Source organism: Ischnura elegans, chromosome 6 (genome assembly GCF_921293095.1).
Source record: "Ischnura elegans chromosome 6, ioIscEleg1.1, whole genome shotgun sequence".
Taxonomy (NCBI): Eukaryota; Metazoa; Arthropoda; class Insecta; order Odonata; family Coenagrionidae; genus Ischnura; species Ischnura elegans.
In genome coordinates this window covers 25,757,016-25,774,226 of record NC_060251.1, presented here as the reverse complement: position 1 = coordinate 25,774,226, position 17,211 = coordinate 25,757,016, and the positions used below count along the sequence as shown (strand labels likewise).

The following is a 17,211-nucleotide window of genomic DNA, read 5'->3' as shown; positions in this document are numbered from 1 at the left end:
GACCTTAGCCTAGTTCGTTCAAACCCATGTCTATTTTAATCTGATGAAAGCGCTTTAAAGATATTTTATTTTTTATGCTGAAAAGAAACCCTAATTTAGTGTTTCTAAAGAGTAAAACTTGTCTGAAAAACAGATCAGGATATATCTAATAAAATCTTCGATGCCAAATGAAAGAGAGGATACCGATGAATTGGATGAGAAAGGACAGCATGGAGCATCATAATTCAAAGATGAACGCGGAGCTAGACCACGTATCACCTGTATTTGCAAAATATCCCCGTTGAGATTTTTCCACACCTGTAATTCTTATTACGTAATTTTATTAATTTCACACACCTGCAGCATATTCGCGTCCTCCTGTTAAAACATACGGGGGGTGAGGATGTCCTGTTGACGCTTTGCGGAGACTTTGTCAATTCCGATCTTGTCAAGAGGCAGCGCGCGGGGGTCCACTAATGACGGAAAGGGGGGAGGGTTGAAGGGGGTTGCGGCATTAAGGGGATTACGTCGCAGCGCTCCGATTTCTCCGATCCAGAAGGTCAGAGGTTCGAAGCGGGGGAAGATGATGGCGGAGTCTCCTCCCCATGGCCGGAGAAATTCGATCCGCAGATTTTTCTCGGAGAGACGTCTGGAAAATCTCCATTACAATTATAATACTGTTCATTATCGTGGCCTGCTTTTAGCTCATACTGTATATAGGTTCATAAAGTACAATTTAATTCTACTTGAACTCAACAAAAGAAATAAATGAATAAACTAAAACAAATAAAAAATAACTTTGAAAAATTACGATATTACCTGCAATTAAATGGTAACTGGGCAAAATGCCATTTAAATTGGAGAAAAATAAAATAATATGTGAATACAGGACTGAATTAACAACTTATGAAATAAATTTAAATTGATACTGTAAAATTATATAATAAAATACGAATAAATACTATGTAGGGTACGATGCAGTGAAAGGAATAAATTTGCAGCATTTTGAACGAAATGAAAACTGAAGTAATTAATATAACTAAACCAATTGGCAAATACAAATACATGAAGGTACAAAACACTGTAAAAATGTAATAGTAAGAACCTTATGCCCTAAAGGACGTTTGAAACGTTTGTTAATAAAATGAAAATACATTTTTAAAACGTTTGTATATGAAAAATGACAAAACTGCGAGAAATTTACAGAAAAGGATGAAGGCTTAAAGTCATTGAAAAGAAAAGTAGCAAATTTCGTCTCTGACTGGACGTAACTTTCCTTGACGACATACATTCATCTCTCGCGGCAAGATTGTCTCCAAGGATGTATGTCGGCGAGGAATGATAATGGATGCCCCGTCGATTCCAGGTGGCGATTGCAATCGTGCTTTGATGACGCCAATTCGATTGGAGAGTTATTTATATCGCCCGTGCCTTATTGGGCGCCTTCGACTTAGCCATCTTTGGTGCGAGTCGAACTTGCTGGAAACAATCTTGCTGCGTGAAAAGGATGTGTGTCGCGAAGGAAAAGTTCCGTAACAGCCGCGATGCTTCTGTTTTGAAAGAAAAATATCCCATTAATTAGATCCTCGTTTCCGATAGAGAGGTATCCGAGTATCTGCAATCGCTACAAAGGAATCGGTGTTCGCATTTTCTGATGTACCTAGATAAAATATAAAAGAAAATCTGCGCTATTCGTGAAATACTGCTGCAAGTGTTAAAAAGACGTTAAACAGATTTTAAACTAATTAGGTTGAGAGCCGTTGGAGACTTTGAAGCTACGCACTGGGCTTAGATTGCTTAATGAATGAAGAATAGCTATCTTTGGGAGCGACGCGGAGAATATCATATTAGAACCCCTCTATGCTTCCAGGTCTGACATTTACTTATTTATAAATGAATTCCTCCTCGACAGGTGATTTTAATAAGCGTGCGCTCGGCTGTAAATGATTGGTTAATAGATAGAAATAATTAAATAACCGTGAAATCTGTGAATCTTCTATTATGGAATATATCACAGAATCTGAGCTGTGTGAATTGTTTTATTGAATAAGTGTATTAGGTGCTGCATAAATTGGAAACTTAATGAAATTCTAAAGTGTAATAATTGTGCTTCATTGATAATTAACGATAAAAACTATGAGTTTCCTTCTTTTATACATTTCTGTTTGGCAGAAAACTGATTTATCATGATGTGAGCCGGGTGCCAGCCCAACAGGTTGAAACAATATCTTGCTATTTACGAGTGCGTTAGCGACAGGGAAAGTAGATTATTGTCAAAATCGCGTTTAATTTTAATTTACAGATTAGCATTTAAAATGAAGCTATCTATAATCTGCTCTCTTAATATTTCTGGTGTAAATTTCAGAGAATATTTCATTTCTTTTTCCCGTTGCATCAGCAATGTTTTACTGATCCGTCGCGCCATATGTTAAGCCTATGCTGCCGTTAATAAATGGAGGAACCCGGTTTTTGCACGTAGATTTATAGTTAGCCCAGAATGTCTCTATCCGTAGCTTCATAAACCATATTCAAGCTTGGAATATTTTTTTTATTGGAGCTATTTAAAATAAATCGAAAAATTCGGTCTTCAGGTACCTAACAGTTGCGTTGAGGCTGCTGACTTTTTATGCAAGATTCCCCTTCTATAATCGGATGGTGACTTAACATCTGGAACCTGTTGGGTCTCAATAAATTCGTGGAAGTCACGAAGTGTCTGTTTTCATCGATCTTTAGGCATGAGCCTGCCGCGTGAGGAAATCGACTTCTGATTCGACCGACGTACTTCGAGGTCAAATGCCTCCGCCAGAGATTTTAACCTCATGGCGAGGGTCGAATCTATTTATGGAGGTGTGTCTTCTAAATGATCTCGTAAATCCTTCGATATCCCTCGATCGACGTACTCGTGCAGTATAGTATACCTACGTATACCAGGCTCGCTAAATTGGCGACTTTGGTCTTCGACTTTTGCCATCTATTATTAACCATTGGTCTCTAATATCAATCCTCAAACTTGTATTTCCAATTCTGAATCTTGGGCTATCCTTATTTGCCGAGATTCAATTGTTGATGGTATTAAATATCGAGCATAGCTTTTGCTGCTATCAAGTATATTTCAGAATGTTTGTTGCCATATTTCGGCAATTATTAAACAGGTGAACTAAATTATACTATACCTTCTTTACTGACTTAGTCCTAGGTTTTCTGAGTCTGGCGGAGTTTTTTCTACAACAGAATGAAGTGCCCAGTCAGAAATCAAAAACATTTTTAATCACTGAATAGGTGATTAAAAATGTGATCATAGAAATCCAGTTTAGTACTGCCTATGTAGTATCAGTTTTGCTCGATTATCTATACTCTGCGTGTGAAATTGGCAGGAGGAGGAGCGGCCGAATATTGTAAACGAAAAAAATTAAAATCATGGTGGCTTGTTTTTTAAGATCATTTACGTGCAAGGTGGTTGACTATCCAATTCATTACTCAATCCGGTTTATATGAACCAAAATATTTTACAAAAGTGCATGAAGTAGCCTGACACCTCAGGTATAAACACACTCATGCTTTGAAATGTCATTTATATTAATTTTATTTCCCTCTAAGAAGTATATAGATTTGAATAAAATCAATTTATCGGTATTTAGTTTTCGAACTTTTTTTGCACAAAATTATATTGAAGTTAGGGTTTCCATGTTTTCCTTAGCTTTTTGCTAATGTGGAACAATCGTCAGCGCTCTTGTTAATATTTACCGTGAGGTTTTGTCCTTCCCATGACATCACTGGCCCGTAGCTCGATCTGCCCTCTTGCGTAATCGACGAATGGAAGGGGAGGGACGAAATGCGCGAAGTCTTCCGTCACTTGTTACCCTTATCGTGCGGGTGAGGCCAGCTGTCATCTCTTCTGTCCCGGGACACTCTATCCACCGACCGCCACATCCATTCAGCCGGTCGTGGTTTTCTTCTCGCTTCGCAGCGAGGGAGCACGCGGTCAAAATGTGAGCCGGAAACTAGATCATGCCTTGTGCCATTGCACCTGGAAGTGCGACTCCGTCGACTGGTCCAGATGGCATCACCGCATCGTCACGCGAAGATTTGCGATTCACGAAGCAGGGATGAATGCTTCATTTTATAACGATGTTGTAAAGATGAAAAAAAAATCTTCTCGTATGCGAGAGTCATATGCTGCGTAACTCAGTAAAAATTTCTTCCTATTAAAATCAAAAACTTTTGAAATTTCACATAATCATTGTTCCCGCAGAAAGTGAATGATTCATATGAAATATGTTAGTTTTATTTATTCCCCTATGAAAAAATTGTATAAACCTGTATAAAATTTGTATACATTCTTATACATTGCCATGGCAATAGTATAAGAATGTATACAAATTTTATACAGACTTATACAATTTTTTCATAGGGGTTAGCTCTTTCTTGCCTTTTTGATATTTTATTAAATGCCTTTAACGTAAATCTATTATCTTTAATATTATTGTTCTACTTTACTCCGTTTGCGATTCTTGATGAAGTTTTACCAATTTCCTATTCTCGGCTGTAAAGAAAGAAGAAGCCTACTTTGACTATCATCGAACCTACACCTGCAATTATTATACTTACTATGGGAAGTGTCTAACTACCATTTTCCTACTGTATGCTTTGACGATGGAGCTTTTCCAAATAAAATTTACCATATTTTGGAATCATATTCCCGTTATATTCAATCGTTTCTTTTGGCAAGCAAGCGTCAACGATTATTAGAGGTGACCATCGGGTCAAGATCGACAAAATTAATCTCATTTACTGCCTCTGACTGTCTTTTGCATTGATATTAATATGAGAGAATTCTAGCAATCGATAAAAGTGCTTGATCCGTGATATTTTTATGTAGAATGAAGTTCAACATTTCTGGAAGGTTATTAGGCTGCGGGAAAATAGATGTCAATTGTTTGAAAATTGTAAGCGCTTAGTATCTAAATTGAGTTTATAAGAAGAAATTTTGTGTTAAAAAGTTAAATTTGTGGTTACGTATAGTAAATGGGGATTTAAATGTATAGAGAAGTTAAATAATCGGTTAAAAGGTGGAATTTTATTTCTATTTTTTGTCGTTTCAGAGACTTTTAATGCTGTTTCTGATAATTATTAGCTGCTAAATATCTTACTACGAATTAATCATCATCCATCCGTTATTCTTCGTCAATTCATCGTTCAATAGGTGGATTTAAAAAAATTGAAGTCAGAAATTGACGATTCTTTTATAAATGGTTGACCCTACGTTTTGATATGTTAAACGGACGTTTTTAATACATGCATTCATTTTAGTCTACTTTTCCTACAGAAAACTTTGCTCAGATTTGTCTTTTACTACTCTACGGCCCGGCAAGACATTGCACTTTCATATTTGAACAGTAGAAGGGCCCTTGGGCCAATTCAAACGTTAAAAAAGTACATTCGACTATCGGGCTGGAATTCGGCCGTGATCCAATTTGAGATTCCTACGCGTCATGTAAATGAGGTTAACTTGTCGATCATGTGGATGCCAAACGCCCGCGTGGACTGTAAAATGCTAATTGTGCGTCTCGAATGGTTTTTGCTTTTTTTATGCGCCTCTCCCGATCTCATTTGGGAAAGGTGCTGTCCCATAACGCCCTACCGATCTTTTTTTCTCATTTACGCCCCACTGCCGCGGAGGCTAATCGACAATTCCATTTATGTTCCTCTGCCTCCACGGTTTCACTCCCAAATTAATCAATTATGACGATCTCCATTTGGTCCCTCCGTCCTCGCCACAGCCGTTACGAAATCATATTATTTCCTCGACCTTCCTTGCCATCCATCTTCGTGTTGATATCCCCATCCCAACCGTTATTTCGGTGTTACGTGTATCGAACATTGAAATTTTCTACATTTGGTGTTATTTATGTGGGCGTGATTATAAAATTCAATTTTACATCCCGGGATAAGGACTTTTATTGATGAAAAAAATCTTTAATGACGTTCTGGAATTCAATTTCTCCCAATAGAAACAGTTTGAAATATTAAATTAGTCTGGAAATATAATAGTTTATAGTAATTGAGGACCAATGGTTTCTTATGATGTTTCCAATTGTTTTGCATCGTATGTTCATGTTACCACCAAGCCAATGGCCTACTTGTAACAATATAATGATGATAATAATAATAATTCTAAATTAATTCGTTAGGATGATTAGAGAGGTATGAATGAAGAGGCCGACATGTGTGATTTATGACAGATGTGAATCGGTAATGTTAAGGTCGGAGAAATCACTGTAGGAATCACCCATCTGGTTTGTTGCTCCGTGATAGGGTACATATTTAGCACTAAAAGCTCTAATTCCTATGAGTGTCGGAGAACATGCGATAGCTATGTTAAAAATAGGTTATTTTTAAAAATAAGGTCTATCTGTTAAGATTATTTAGTAAAAAAGCATGAATATTTACCACATTCCCCCTGCATCCATAAGGCAATGAGTTTTACAACCGCTCTCAGGCATTTCTCCGTTCCCATTCTTGCTCATACTTCATACAAATGAATTTTGCCTTCTTGCTATATGTATTTCCACTTATACCTTTCCTGTTGCTGGCTTTGATATTTGGAAGATTTTTCGCATCTATTCTAGAAGTCGAAACTCAGGCCTATTCTTGACTACTTTGTTTTAATTGCATCCCAGTATTACCGTAAAATCAACTCAAATTATTTGACTTGGGTTAGAAACCATGTGGACGAAATCGGCCATCTTTTTGTGGAAGTCCATAGTACTGTAATAGTTAAACTTTGTACTTTCCCACAATAATTTTATACGCCCTACTAGTTTCAGTACTTCTTTGCCATTCTCAAAGGACTGACAAGTAAGAGCATGAGAGTGACGTTATACGAGCACCAGAAACTCGTACAAGAGCATCAGATTGTAGGTAGGAGGTATCGTCGGAGCGAATATTAAAACATTAGAATAGGAGGGAAGAAAGTTTTCCTTATCTTATTGGTTTCTCTCCATTCTTTTGCCCTCAGGAACGAAGAAGATGGAGTACAAGACCCGCCAATGGCATGAGAAGTGCTTTTGCTGCTGCGTGTGCAAGACTGCTATCGGGACCAAGTCTTTCATCCCGCGCGAGCAGGAGATCTACTGCGCCACCTGCTACGAGGAGAAGTTTGCCACTCGCTGCGTGAAATGCAACAAGGTGAGGGGGACTGCCATTGCGAAAAGCAGAATTATGTGCTAAACACTCCTTAACTGCGTACTCTCTAGACGGTAGATGGCTATATTGTTTTTGAAAGGGTGCGACCGGTTAAATAATTACAGAATACATATTGTGTGGTCTACAAATGTAAGTGAACCATAAAAACCTTTTTATAATTATATTACCACACGCATTAAATTAAAGTACGCAGTGAGCTACTTTAATGGTGAACCACCCACCGTTCTCGGTTTAATATCCTGGCGTAATACTTGTTTCAACTTAATGTATCATTTGGAAACTTCAATGGTAGGCATATGGAAAAGAATTTTTTCAACTTTTACCTGTATTTTAAATGAGATGATTTAATATCAGAATTTTCTCTGCAGGAATATTTTCGTATTTGAGACGTCGTTTAATCTAGACTAGGGTCTGATGTATTCACTCAATGTTTTTCAACACGTTAGCTTGAGATTTAGCCAAGTAATGCGTCAAGAAAAAGAAAAAAAACACAAACTTTTGAGCAGTAGTGATGCATACCCTTAAAGGTATTCATGTCTATATATTTCTACTAGGATCTATAGACCTTTGTAGAACTTTTTTGTGATCTGTTTGGATGAACTTTTCCAAGTGTGTTTCAAAACATTTTTTCCCTATTCATCCTGTTTTAACATATTTTCTTCAAATGTTTTGATCAATGTACTGCTCAAAATAAAATAATTTTTAGTTCAATCAACTTAAAGGTTTTTAGTAGTATATGGCTACCAATAAAAATTTAATAATATTTTATAAGAGGTAGAGGTCCATTTTAAAAACATGCTCTGCTGGGTAAAATTAGATCATATGTCCTTACCCGGTGCAGTCTTCTCTCAGATTCTTGCAAGTCACCGGTTTCCCTTATGCCTTGAATTTAGGCAGAACTTCTTGCATCCAGAAATATTTATTGGACTTGTTCATGTCCACAAGAGAACTAAATTTAGTTTTTAAACAGTTACATGTTTTAAAACAGTTACATTCAAGGTGAACCCAATTATATAAAATTCCATGAGCGATAATCCTATCAGCTGTGATATTATTCCACTTTTATGGGATCAGGGTGGTGTAGTGGCCTCACTCTCCCTAGACCAGAGTTGAAATTCTGGGAGAGGTGAAGATTTTTCAGGCATTGATTGATCCTTGATTAAATTCTATGTCGAGGACAGTTTAGGTACAGCATTTCCCTCACAGCAAAAATGACTTCATCTGTCAGTCGCCAGTCTATTCCTTTAAATATCTGCGTTCCTCTCAATTATTTTTTTATGGTATGCAATGCCTTGTTTCTCAGTAGCACAAATTTGGGACTCTTCACGCTGTACACTGAAGTTGGCTCTATTCACCCCTGACGAAAAATTAGCGTTAACTCTTACAATTAGTGTAGCATGCCAAAGTGATGGCTGTTGCATCTCTGATAAAAAGCATGGTGGGATTATGTATTGCCTCCTTCATATGATTCAGTTAAATTTTATGACACTGCAATAATTATATTTAATTTTTGGACAGAGTGACCTTTGTTATGATTATTAACCAGTTTCACTTAAATAATTTAAAAAAACCAAAGTTTGAATGCATAAAAAAATAGCTCCAATAAAGTTTTTCCTTATGGTGCCAAATTTTATTAAATTCCCCCAAGTATTTTTTGCAAGCACCATAGGAAGAAGGTTTGCTCTAAGAGGTTTGAGGATGAGATTTGAATTTAGAATTGAATTCTATTTAATATATTTTTTCCTCCCTCAGATCATCACCACCGGTGGCGTGACTTACAAGAACGAACCCTGGCACAGGGAGTGCTTCACTTGCACACACTGCAACACGTCCCTTGCTGGACAGCGCTTCACTTCGCGCGATGAGAAGCCATACTGTGCAGAATGCTTTGGCGAGCTCTTCGCCAAGCGATGCGTTGCCTGCAGCCGGCCTATCACTGGTAAATACTTTTCCTATCATCACAGCCTTTTGCTACATTTGTTTATAGTTTGATCCATTAGAATGTAGATTGCTGTGGGAAAAATTTCCCCTGGATCTGGAATCAAACCACAGACCTTTGGCTTTCGAAACAACTACTTATGCCACTATGTAATTCAGGTGTCTTGATTCCCATGGCAATTATACCAAGAATCGTGGGGTTAGATGTAAGGACCTTGCAGACTATCAAGGATTGCAATGCAAGGGAGAATGGAATTTCAAGAAGCCATTATCAGTGGTAAACCTTTTTCCAGTGATAAAGCCTAGCTTGGCAGTTAATATGAAATGTTTCAAATTTACTGCATGAACAAATGATGAAATTCTCATTACCTTGAGAAGAAAATATTGTGTGAATTTATATTGCCATTCGCATAGCAATTTGAATTGTTGCTAGATTAATGAATGCATATTCATATGGCATATATTTTGAGTGAAAACTTGGGAAGAAGGAGAAATTTAGACCAGAAAAATCATGGAATTCATAATTTTGAATGTATTAGATACTCTGCTTGCAAGATAGGAGGGAGAGTACCCACAGATTTTCCAACTTAAGAATGTGTATCTAAAAATACATTAATACTAACATTTTCATCAAGTTAGGTACGTATACGTATAACACATTTCTGTTTTGATTTTTTTTTAGGAATTGGCGGCACTCGATTCATCTCTTTTGAGGATCGCCACTGGCACAATGATTGCTTCATCTGCGCTTCTTGCAAGTCGTCCCTGGTGGGCAGGGGATTCATCACTGATGGCGAAGACATCATTTGCCCCGAATGCGCCAAGCAGAAGCTGATGTAAATTAACACATTAGGGGTTTGAGGGAAACATTACATGGAGTGAGAGATATAATTCTAAAAGAAAGGATAGAAAATGCTTAAAAAAAAGTGTGATTGAATTTTGTTAAAAATTACTCTGTGAAAAAGGCCTGAACTTTGTATTGATGAGATTTTATTGTCATTGAGTTATAAACTGCATGAATATGTGGTGCTTTCTGAGTCATATAAGTGTAAGTAAATTTTTCATGTTTCGTTCATTTTTTAACTCAATCACAATAATCCATCATGGAAGTTGTTGGAGAGGGAAGCGTGTATAGAAGCTGCCTTAGTTTAGTTCACAACACTTTGAAAATGCCACAGTGCATGTGTTTTTATTATAATGCTCTGACTCTGATGGATATGGTTATCGATTTAATGTTAATTTTATTTATATTTGTGTTGAGTATTAACATTTCATTTTTGTATTTATGTAAAATACTTTAAATATGTGACATATTCTATTCATGTGGGCCAACAACTACACTGTTCCCGTTGCTTTGTGCCTAACTTGTTTTAGTTCACTAACAGGGAGAGCATATCTCTACGAAATTGTTCAGACATATCAAATTTAAATACAGTCACACGTGGAAAACTACGCTCCAATGGATGAGCATGCACAAACAAGGATTAAAAATTTTTTAACACTGCATTCATACACGTAGTAAATGGTGACACAATTTTCTGAGAAACTCTTACATAAATTAAACACATACACCCATGTAGAGAAGCAAACACAGAATTACCCATAAAAAACACGCATACACACACAAACACACACACATGTACCACCCACTATTTGCATTGAAACTAAACTACATACATGCATAAACTTTTTTTAAAACTCATTTCCTGAAGTAGAAATTGGCTAGTGTATGAGCGAAAGAGTGTGAGTATGTTTTGTGTGTGAGTGGCATTTTTAAGTGTCTGTGAACTGCAGCTGAAACGTTGCACCAAGTGGCCTTGCATAAAGTATTTTGTTAATTTGTGAGAGAGAGAGAGAGAGAAATAAGAGATCACTTGCATCGTACCCATGCTTACCGTTAAAGGGATCTTGAATTATAAATTCGTGAGTTTTTACTATCACTCCCAACTCCACTCTCATAACCATTAAAACACGCTAATCATCCCCATTGTTTTTTTTTGGGAGGAGGGTACAATATAACTAGGCGAGAAATTATATGCTTTGCGCACCCATTTCACTGGCACATTCTGGCGAGACTAGCCTTCCAAACAATACTCGTCTGAACTTGTAAATACTATAAATATGCTATATATCATGAACTAATTATTCGGAAGGCTTCTTGCAAATGCTTAGGTGGATTACTTAATATTCATTGCACATTTTAACCTACTTCAGGGTCTTCCTTAGGAGGAAGAAGAAGATTTTATTTTTCATTCTTTACTGAGCACCGAATAACAAGTCTTAATTATCCATTGTACATTGGTCGTTTTGAATGCAGCAGAATTTTTGTTATATCCATGAGTACTTATCTAGTGTGTGCTCTTGGTATTTAATTACTTGAAAATAAATTCTTCATCAAGTGCTATATATTATTAGAATTACTGGTAGGTAATTAGAAGAAGATGGAAGTTATTTTTTTTATTCATGAGAAAAGTGTGTGCGTCTAGGTACACTAACGAATTATTTTTTGAGATATCAGGAGGGAGTGCAGTGGTTTGGATGCTGTAGATTACTTATAAATATATATACATACATAAAAATTTTAATGGCTTGTATTGCAATAATAAACAACCCTAGTATCTATCAGACGGGTGAATTCCAATGCCTTATACGGAGGATGAACTCTTCTTTTTTTGTAATCTCAGTGGGATGACTCCTCCGAATTGCAATCCAAAACACATTGCCTTAAACGAAATCATAGTACTGATTCCTCTGGAGGATGAAGATAAATTATTTGATGCGCTAAATGGACAACTCTTTGTTAGTTTATAAGCGCAGGCATCAAATCCTGTCTATAGGGGAGGGAGATAGAGAACTATTTTAAAATTTTGTAATTGTTTTTTTAAGCAGAGAGAGATGTACCTCTTTTCAGCTGGGTGGCAATGTTCGTTCATTGTATGTTCACTTCCCCCTGCAGTGAGCAAAGGTGATTATTTTCAGGGTGCATAGCTGAAAGAGAGTAATTTCGATTAATGGTTGAAAGAGCGAGAGAGGGGAAGTCGGAAAGTCTATCTTATATCGTTGCCTGATTAGGTAGATGGTCTGGATGTGTGCCTGCTAGACCTAGTTCAATTAGTACACTGCATTATTCCTGCATTTGTGTTAGGAGTATGACTAGCATGCATCGTGAAATATACTTGAAAAGAAGATAACATTTCGAATCTGTTGTTGGCAAATAAGGTGGCCTTATCTCATAGGGGAATCCTGCTTTCCGATTGTGGAGAACTTCCCTTTCTTCATATCATCCATGGGCAACAAAAAGTATCTCATCTCTCCATGTCATGGGATGTGAGTAATCACAGTTAAAAAGTTGTGGAAGAATCATCCGTCCCACAATTGTTTAAAAGAAGCTATGAATCAATAGCACTGAACACTTTGAAGAACTTTAGACATTCATTGTCATACCTAATTTTTTTCAAGCCTTGGAAAAAAATGTTTAGATGAAAATATACATTAACATATGGTGATGTGAAACCGAGTCATCATATGCAAAGAAATTCAATCTTTATATAATGTTCTGCTGAGTTTCTTCACAACAAACCCCTTTTAACATTATATTTTTAGGTCAGCTATGTACTACAAGAAGAATTTGCTCTTAGTAAGTGCATTTATTTTTAGCTGTATGTTAAACAATATAAAAAGAATATAAATCATCAGCAAATCTATGAAGTAATTCAATATTTTCCAAATGCGAGTTAATGAAAAGGGGGAGGTCACTATCAAGTTTCTATTTTAAAAAAAACTGAGCTAAGTATAATAATTTTTGTATGATGGTAACTCTAATGTTTTAAGTTTTTGTTGCAAATAATGATGTTGCTTGATTGTATGACGTCTAGTCATTGGCTGGCATTGTTGTTCACTAGGATTGTTAATATGGGATTTGCTGTATGGTAATGTCAATTTTCCTTATCACATTATTGCATTATAGAGATACCCAGTGGAAGAGAAAAGACATATGCACAGCTCTCCCTTGTATATGTTAATAAAAATCATTGATCTTTTTGCTTCATTTCTGATTATAAATTGAAAATGTATATTCTGACTATGAAAGTGTAATAAAGTTAAGCCTGATAAAGTCAACTTTTTTATTCATCCACGCATTATTCCCATTTATCACACTCCACCTATTTTGATATCACATGCAAATTTCCATGGAGGAAAAATCAATGGCCTTGGCTGGGATTTGAACCCAGATTCCTCTATTTCCGGCCAAGTGCTTTAGCCAGTTAAGCAACTGAGGCGTCAATCTGAGGAAATTTGTGCGGACTTCACTGGACCAGATGGTTTGGACTGCTGAGCATATTTCATGATTAGCTGTCCAAGCTGTGCGACACTACACTACAGCCAAAGAGCAAAACCTGAAACTTGAGCACCAGAGGTGTTTGCTCTTGACTGATATCATATACATATATAAGTGAGCCCTGTAGTTATCAATTTATTAAGAATTCTTGTCATTATATATTCATCGGATTATTTTCCTGCTAACCACATGGGCTCAGTGAACCAAGTTGTGGTACAAATCTGGTTACGTTATTGCAAAACCAAAGTTTCACTCTTTTATTTAGTTTAAATGAAAGAAGGAATAGGTAGCATATGTTTTTTTTACTTTATTTCAATAGAATCCTGCCTAAAATGATCATCTATGACTAATATCCACCTGTATAAGATCCACTTTTTTCGAATCCAAATATGATTCTTGAGTGCTGGAGTGGATTTCTGCTCCTTTTGGGACCTCATCCTTCAGTGAACGGTTGTTCACAGAACAGAACCACAATATTATCAGTCAGCTGTCACTTTTTCTGAGCCGAGCAATCCTTCTAGTGTTTTGCTAACCTAAAATCTCTTTTACTGAGGGGTTATGTTGAAATTTCTGCTGAAAGCATCTTGAAGGGAGCCTTCACATTTAGTGAGGAGTTGAACTGACAGATATGATTGAACTGACAGATTCTATGGATTGGTATTATGGCATTTTATGAGCGTCTGTTATGATTACTTATTTTTACTGTAACAGTGGTTCCCAGGGCAGTAAAGCACTATTGCCAGGTTCTTACTATAGGCGAAAGAATGACAGAAAAAAGTGACTATGGGGAGAGTCAATAGTAAAAGTCATTGGCGCTTTTAAATGTGGCAATACATCTGTCTACCATATGTCAACCAAAAGAGTCATATATGAGAGAGTCCTCCTGACAAGGTTTTATTGCTCCTGTTAAGTGGCTATCTGAGCCAGCCATGACGGAAGGCTCCACATCCCATATTGCATCCAGGCCAATGCTGGACCCCATGTTAGGGTGGCGGACGGCCATGGCCAGATGGTGCCAGTACTATGTAGGGAGGGGACTGGGGGTGTGGAGTATGATATATAAATTTTTAAAATTTTAATCCTTACCCTCTTGAGATTGAATAGAATCTTACCAGATTGAAATATGTTAATTTAAATTATTATTTTGTTAAATCAAGATGGCATTAATTATGCTGTTAACCCTTAACTGCCAGCCCATTTCAGGTGGGATGTACGAAGACTGCCAAGGCTATTTTCCGGAATTAGCAACATTTCATATTTTAAAAATTTTCAGGTACTTAATTTTATTTCATATGTCTAGATTTTTTTCCCAATTCTTGAGATATATTTACATCTGATAACCATAGGTACATTATGGTGGTTTGCAAAAATTACAGCCGTTGAAAAGGCCACAATCACGAAAAAAAAGTGAAATAATTCGGGCTGATAAATTGGCCCCTGGTAGTTTTCGCTCAACCAGCGAGGGCCGATACATCAGCCCAGTGGCTGTAAAATGGTTAAATGAGACATCATTGAAATCAAGTTAACTGGTCAGTGTTGGTATTCTGACGGTAAAATTTGTCGGTTCCGGAGCAGGAGGGCACGCCAGGATTCGTCCCAGTGTCCCGGCGGCCCAGCATGGGCCCTATCAGTGGTGCAGCGAGGGGGGGGTTTAGGGGTTAATACCCCCCAGAGCTCAGAGAAATATTTAAGTTTAATCCATTTTACTTAATTGGATTGATAATACTAATAGAATAGTGTCAATATTAATAAAATATCCCTCAATAAGCCGTAAAACTCACCATTTTTAACAGTTTATTTTAAAATTCCGCAATTTAATAATCTCGCACCTACCGCTTATCCTGGTAGGTATTCCATACCACCACACACCCCGGTATTAGTTGCACCTAAATCCCCCCAGCCTTAATTCTTGGCTGCGCCCCTGGACCTGATTGGATCCTTCCTATTTAGAAAAGCTTCTCCAGCCAACTGGTGTGAGATGTATGGTGTGCCCTCTGGTTTGGCTGTCTGCACCAGCTGCAATACAAGACTTTGCCTTTTCACTCAAAGAGTCAAACAGTGGATACTAAAGGAAGTATCTATTAGGATATTCAAGTTAATTGTATATGGAATGTGGCGGTCCAATTGGTAGAGGCTTGAGCAATTGATCATAGGGCCCTGGATTCAAATCCTGATTGAAGTCTTTTTACATCCCCAAACAAAAATCCTCAAAGTGTGAGGTTGGCCAAAGGAAAAGGAACTGGAGCCTCTACCCTGAATTAGTGCTATCACACATCTGTGGCTTTGTCTGAGGGGGGGGGGGGGGGTTTTGGGAGATAAAACCCTGTAGAAATGTATAAACCCCCGAGAGCTCAGAGAAATTTTTAAGTTTAATCCATTGTACTGAATTGGACTGATGGATTGATATTACTAATAAAATAGTGAAAGGATTAATAAAATATTCCTCAGCCGTAAAACTCACCATTTTGCACCATTTACCTTAAAATTCTGCAATTTATTAATCTCGCACCTACCGCTTATCCTGGTGGGTATTCCATATCCCCACACACTCCAGTATTAGTTGCAGCCTAAATCCCCCCCCCCCCTGGCCTTAATTCCCAGCTGCGCTCCTGCCTCTACTCATAGTCAGGCCCATGCTGGACCCCATCTCAGGTCGGTGGACGGCCAGAGAGCGCCACCACTGTGCAGGTGTAGGACTACCGGGAGGTGTGGGGGTGAGGAATATAATGAATAAATTTTGTAATTTCAATCCTTAACCTCTTGTGATTGAATTGAATCTTACCAGTTTGGAATAGATTCATTTAAATTATTATTTATTTAGTTTACTCAAGACGGCAAAGAATTTTAAGATCAATGGTTCAAAATGGTGAGTTTACGGCTTCCTACGGGATATTTTATTAATCCTTACACTATTCTATTAGTAATATCAATCCAAATAAGTGAAATGGATTAAACTTAAAAATTTCTCTGAGCTCTGGGGGGGATTTATCCCCCAAAACCCCCCATCGCTGTGCCACTGGTTTGCATAGCCTTCGACAGGTGCTCTGACACTTAGACCTTTGTTTGTAACACTGGCAGCAGCAGTTTTTGGCGATAAAATTCCCCCAGAGCTCAGAGAATTTTTTATGTTTAATCCATTTTACTTAATTGGATTGTTATTACTAATAGAATAGTGTAAGGATTAATAAAATATCCCTCAGAAAGCCGTAAAACTCACCATTTATCTTAAAATTCCGCAATATACTAATCTCGCACCTACCACTTATCCTGGTAGGTATTCCATACCCCCACACATCCCGGTATTAGTTGCACCGTAACCCCACCCAGCCTTAATTCCTAGCTGCGCCCCTGGTTCGTAATGCCTACCGTCTACCCCATGTTTACCCTGCTCGCCATTCGCAGACAAGAGAATCACAGTTAAAGTATGTGTGATCACCCATTCAAGCTTAAGCAGTAGCGGATACACTTGGCGGCGCCCCTCCCCCTTTGCGGGGTCGCCCGCGTTGCCTAACGTTGCAGAACCACAATCGTAACTTTTTTATATTTTATATCATAATATGGCATTTTCTTACAGAATTAGTTTAAACAAAACTTAATTAAACTTTAAACGTTGCTTGATTTAATTTTCATTACGATATAAGTATAGATAGCTCAAGATATCGCTTGCGCCCCACCCCCCCCCCTCCTTTGAGTTTTTTTCGTGTCCGCTACTGACCTTAGTTTGAACACAACATTGCTTAACTATGCTG

General features: G+C 37.5%; 1 protein-coding gene across 12 annotated transcripts in view; it reads left to right on the top strand.

The window, feature by feature from the left end:
• Window positions 1-13,237, top strand: part of LOC124160213 (four and a half LIM domains protein 2) — a 772,571-nt gene extending 759,334 nt beyond the window's left edge. For all 12 annotated transcript variants that reach the window (XM_046536011.1, XM_046536010.1, XM_046536009.1 and 9 more), the window contains 3 exons: window positions 6,998-7,167; window positions 8,938-9,124; window positions 9,806-13,237. In XM_046536011.1, the coding sequence (XP_046391967.1) occupies window positions 6,998-7,167; window positions 8,938-9,124; window positions 9,806-9,963 (515 nt within the window). In that variant the 3' untranslated portion in view covers window positions 9,964-13,237. The remainder of the gene's footprint in view (window positions 1-6,997; window positions 7,168-8,937; window positions 9,125-9,805) is intronic.
• The last annotated feature ends 3,974 nt before the right edge of the window (window positions 13,238-17,211 follow it).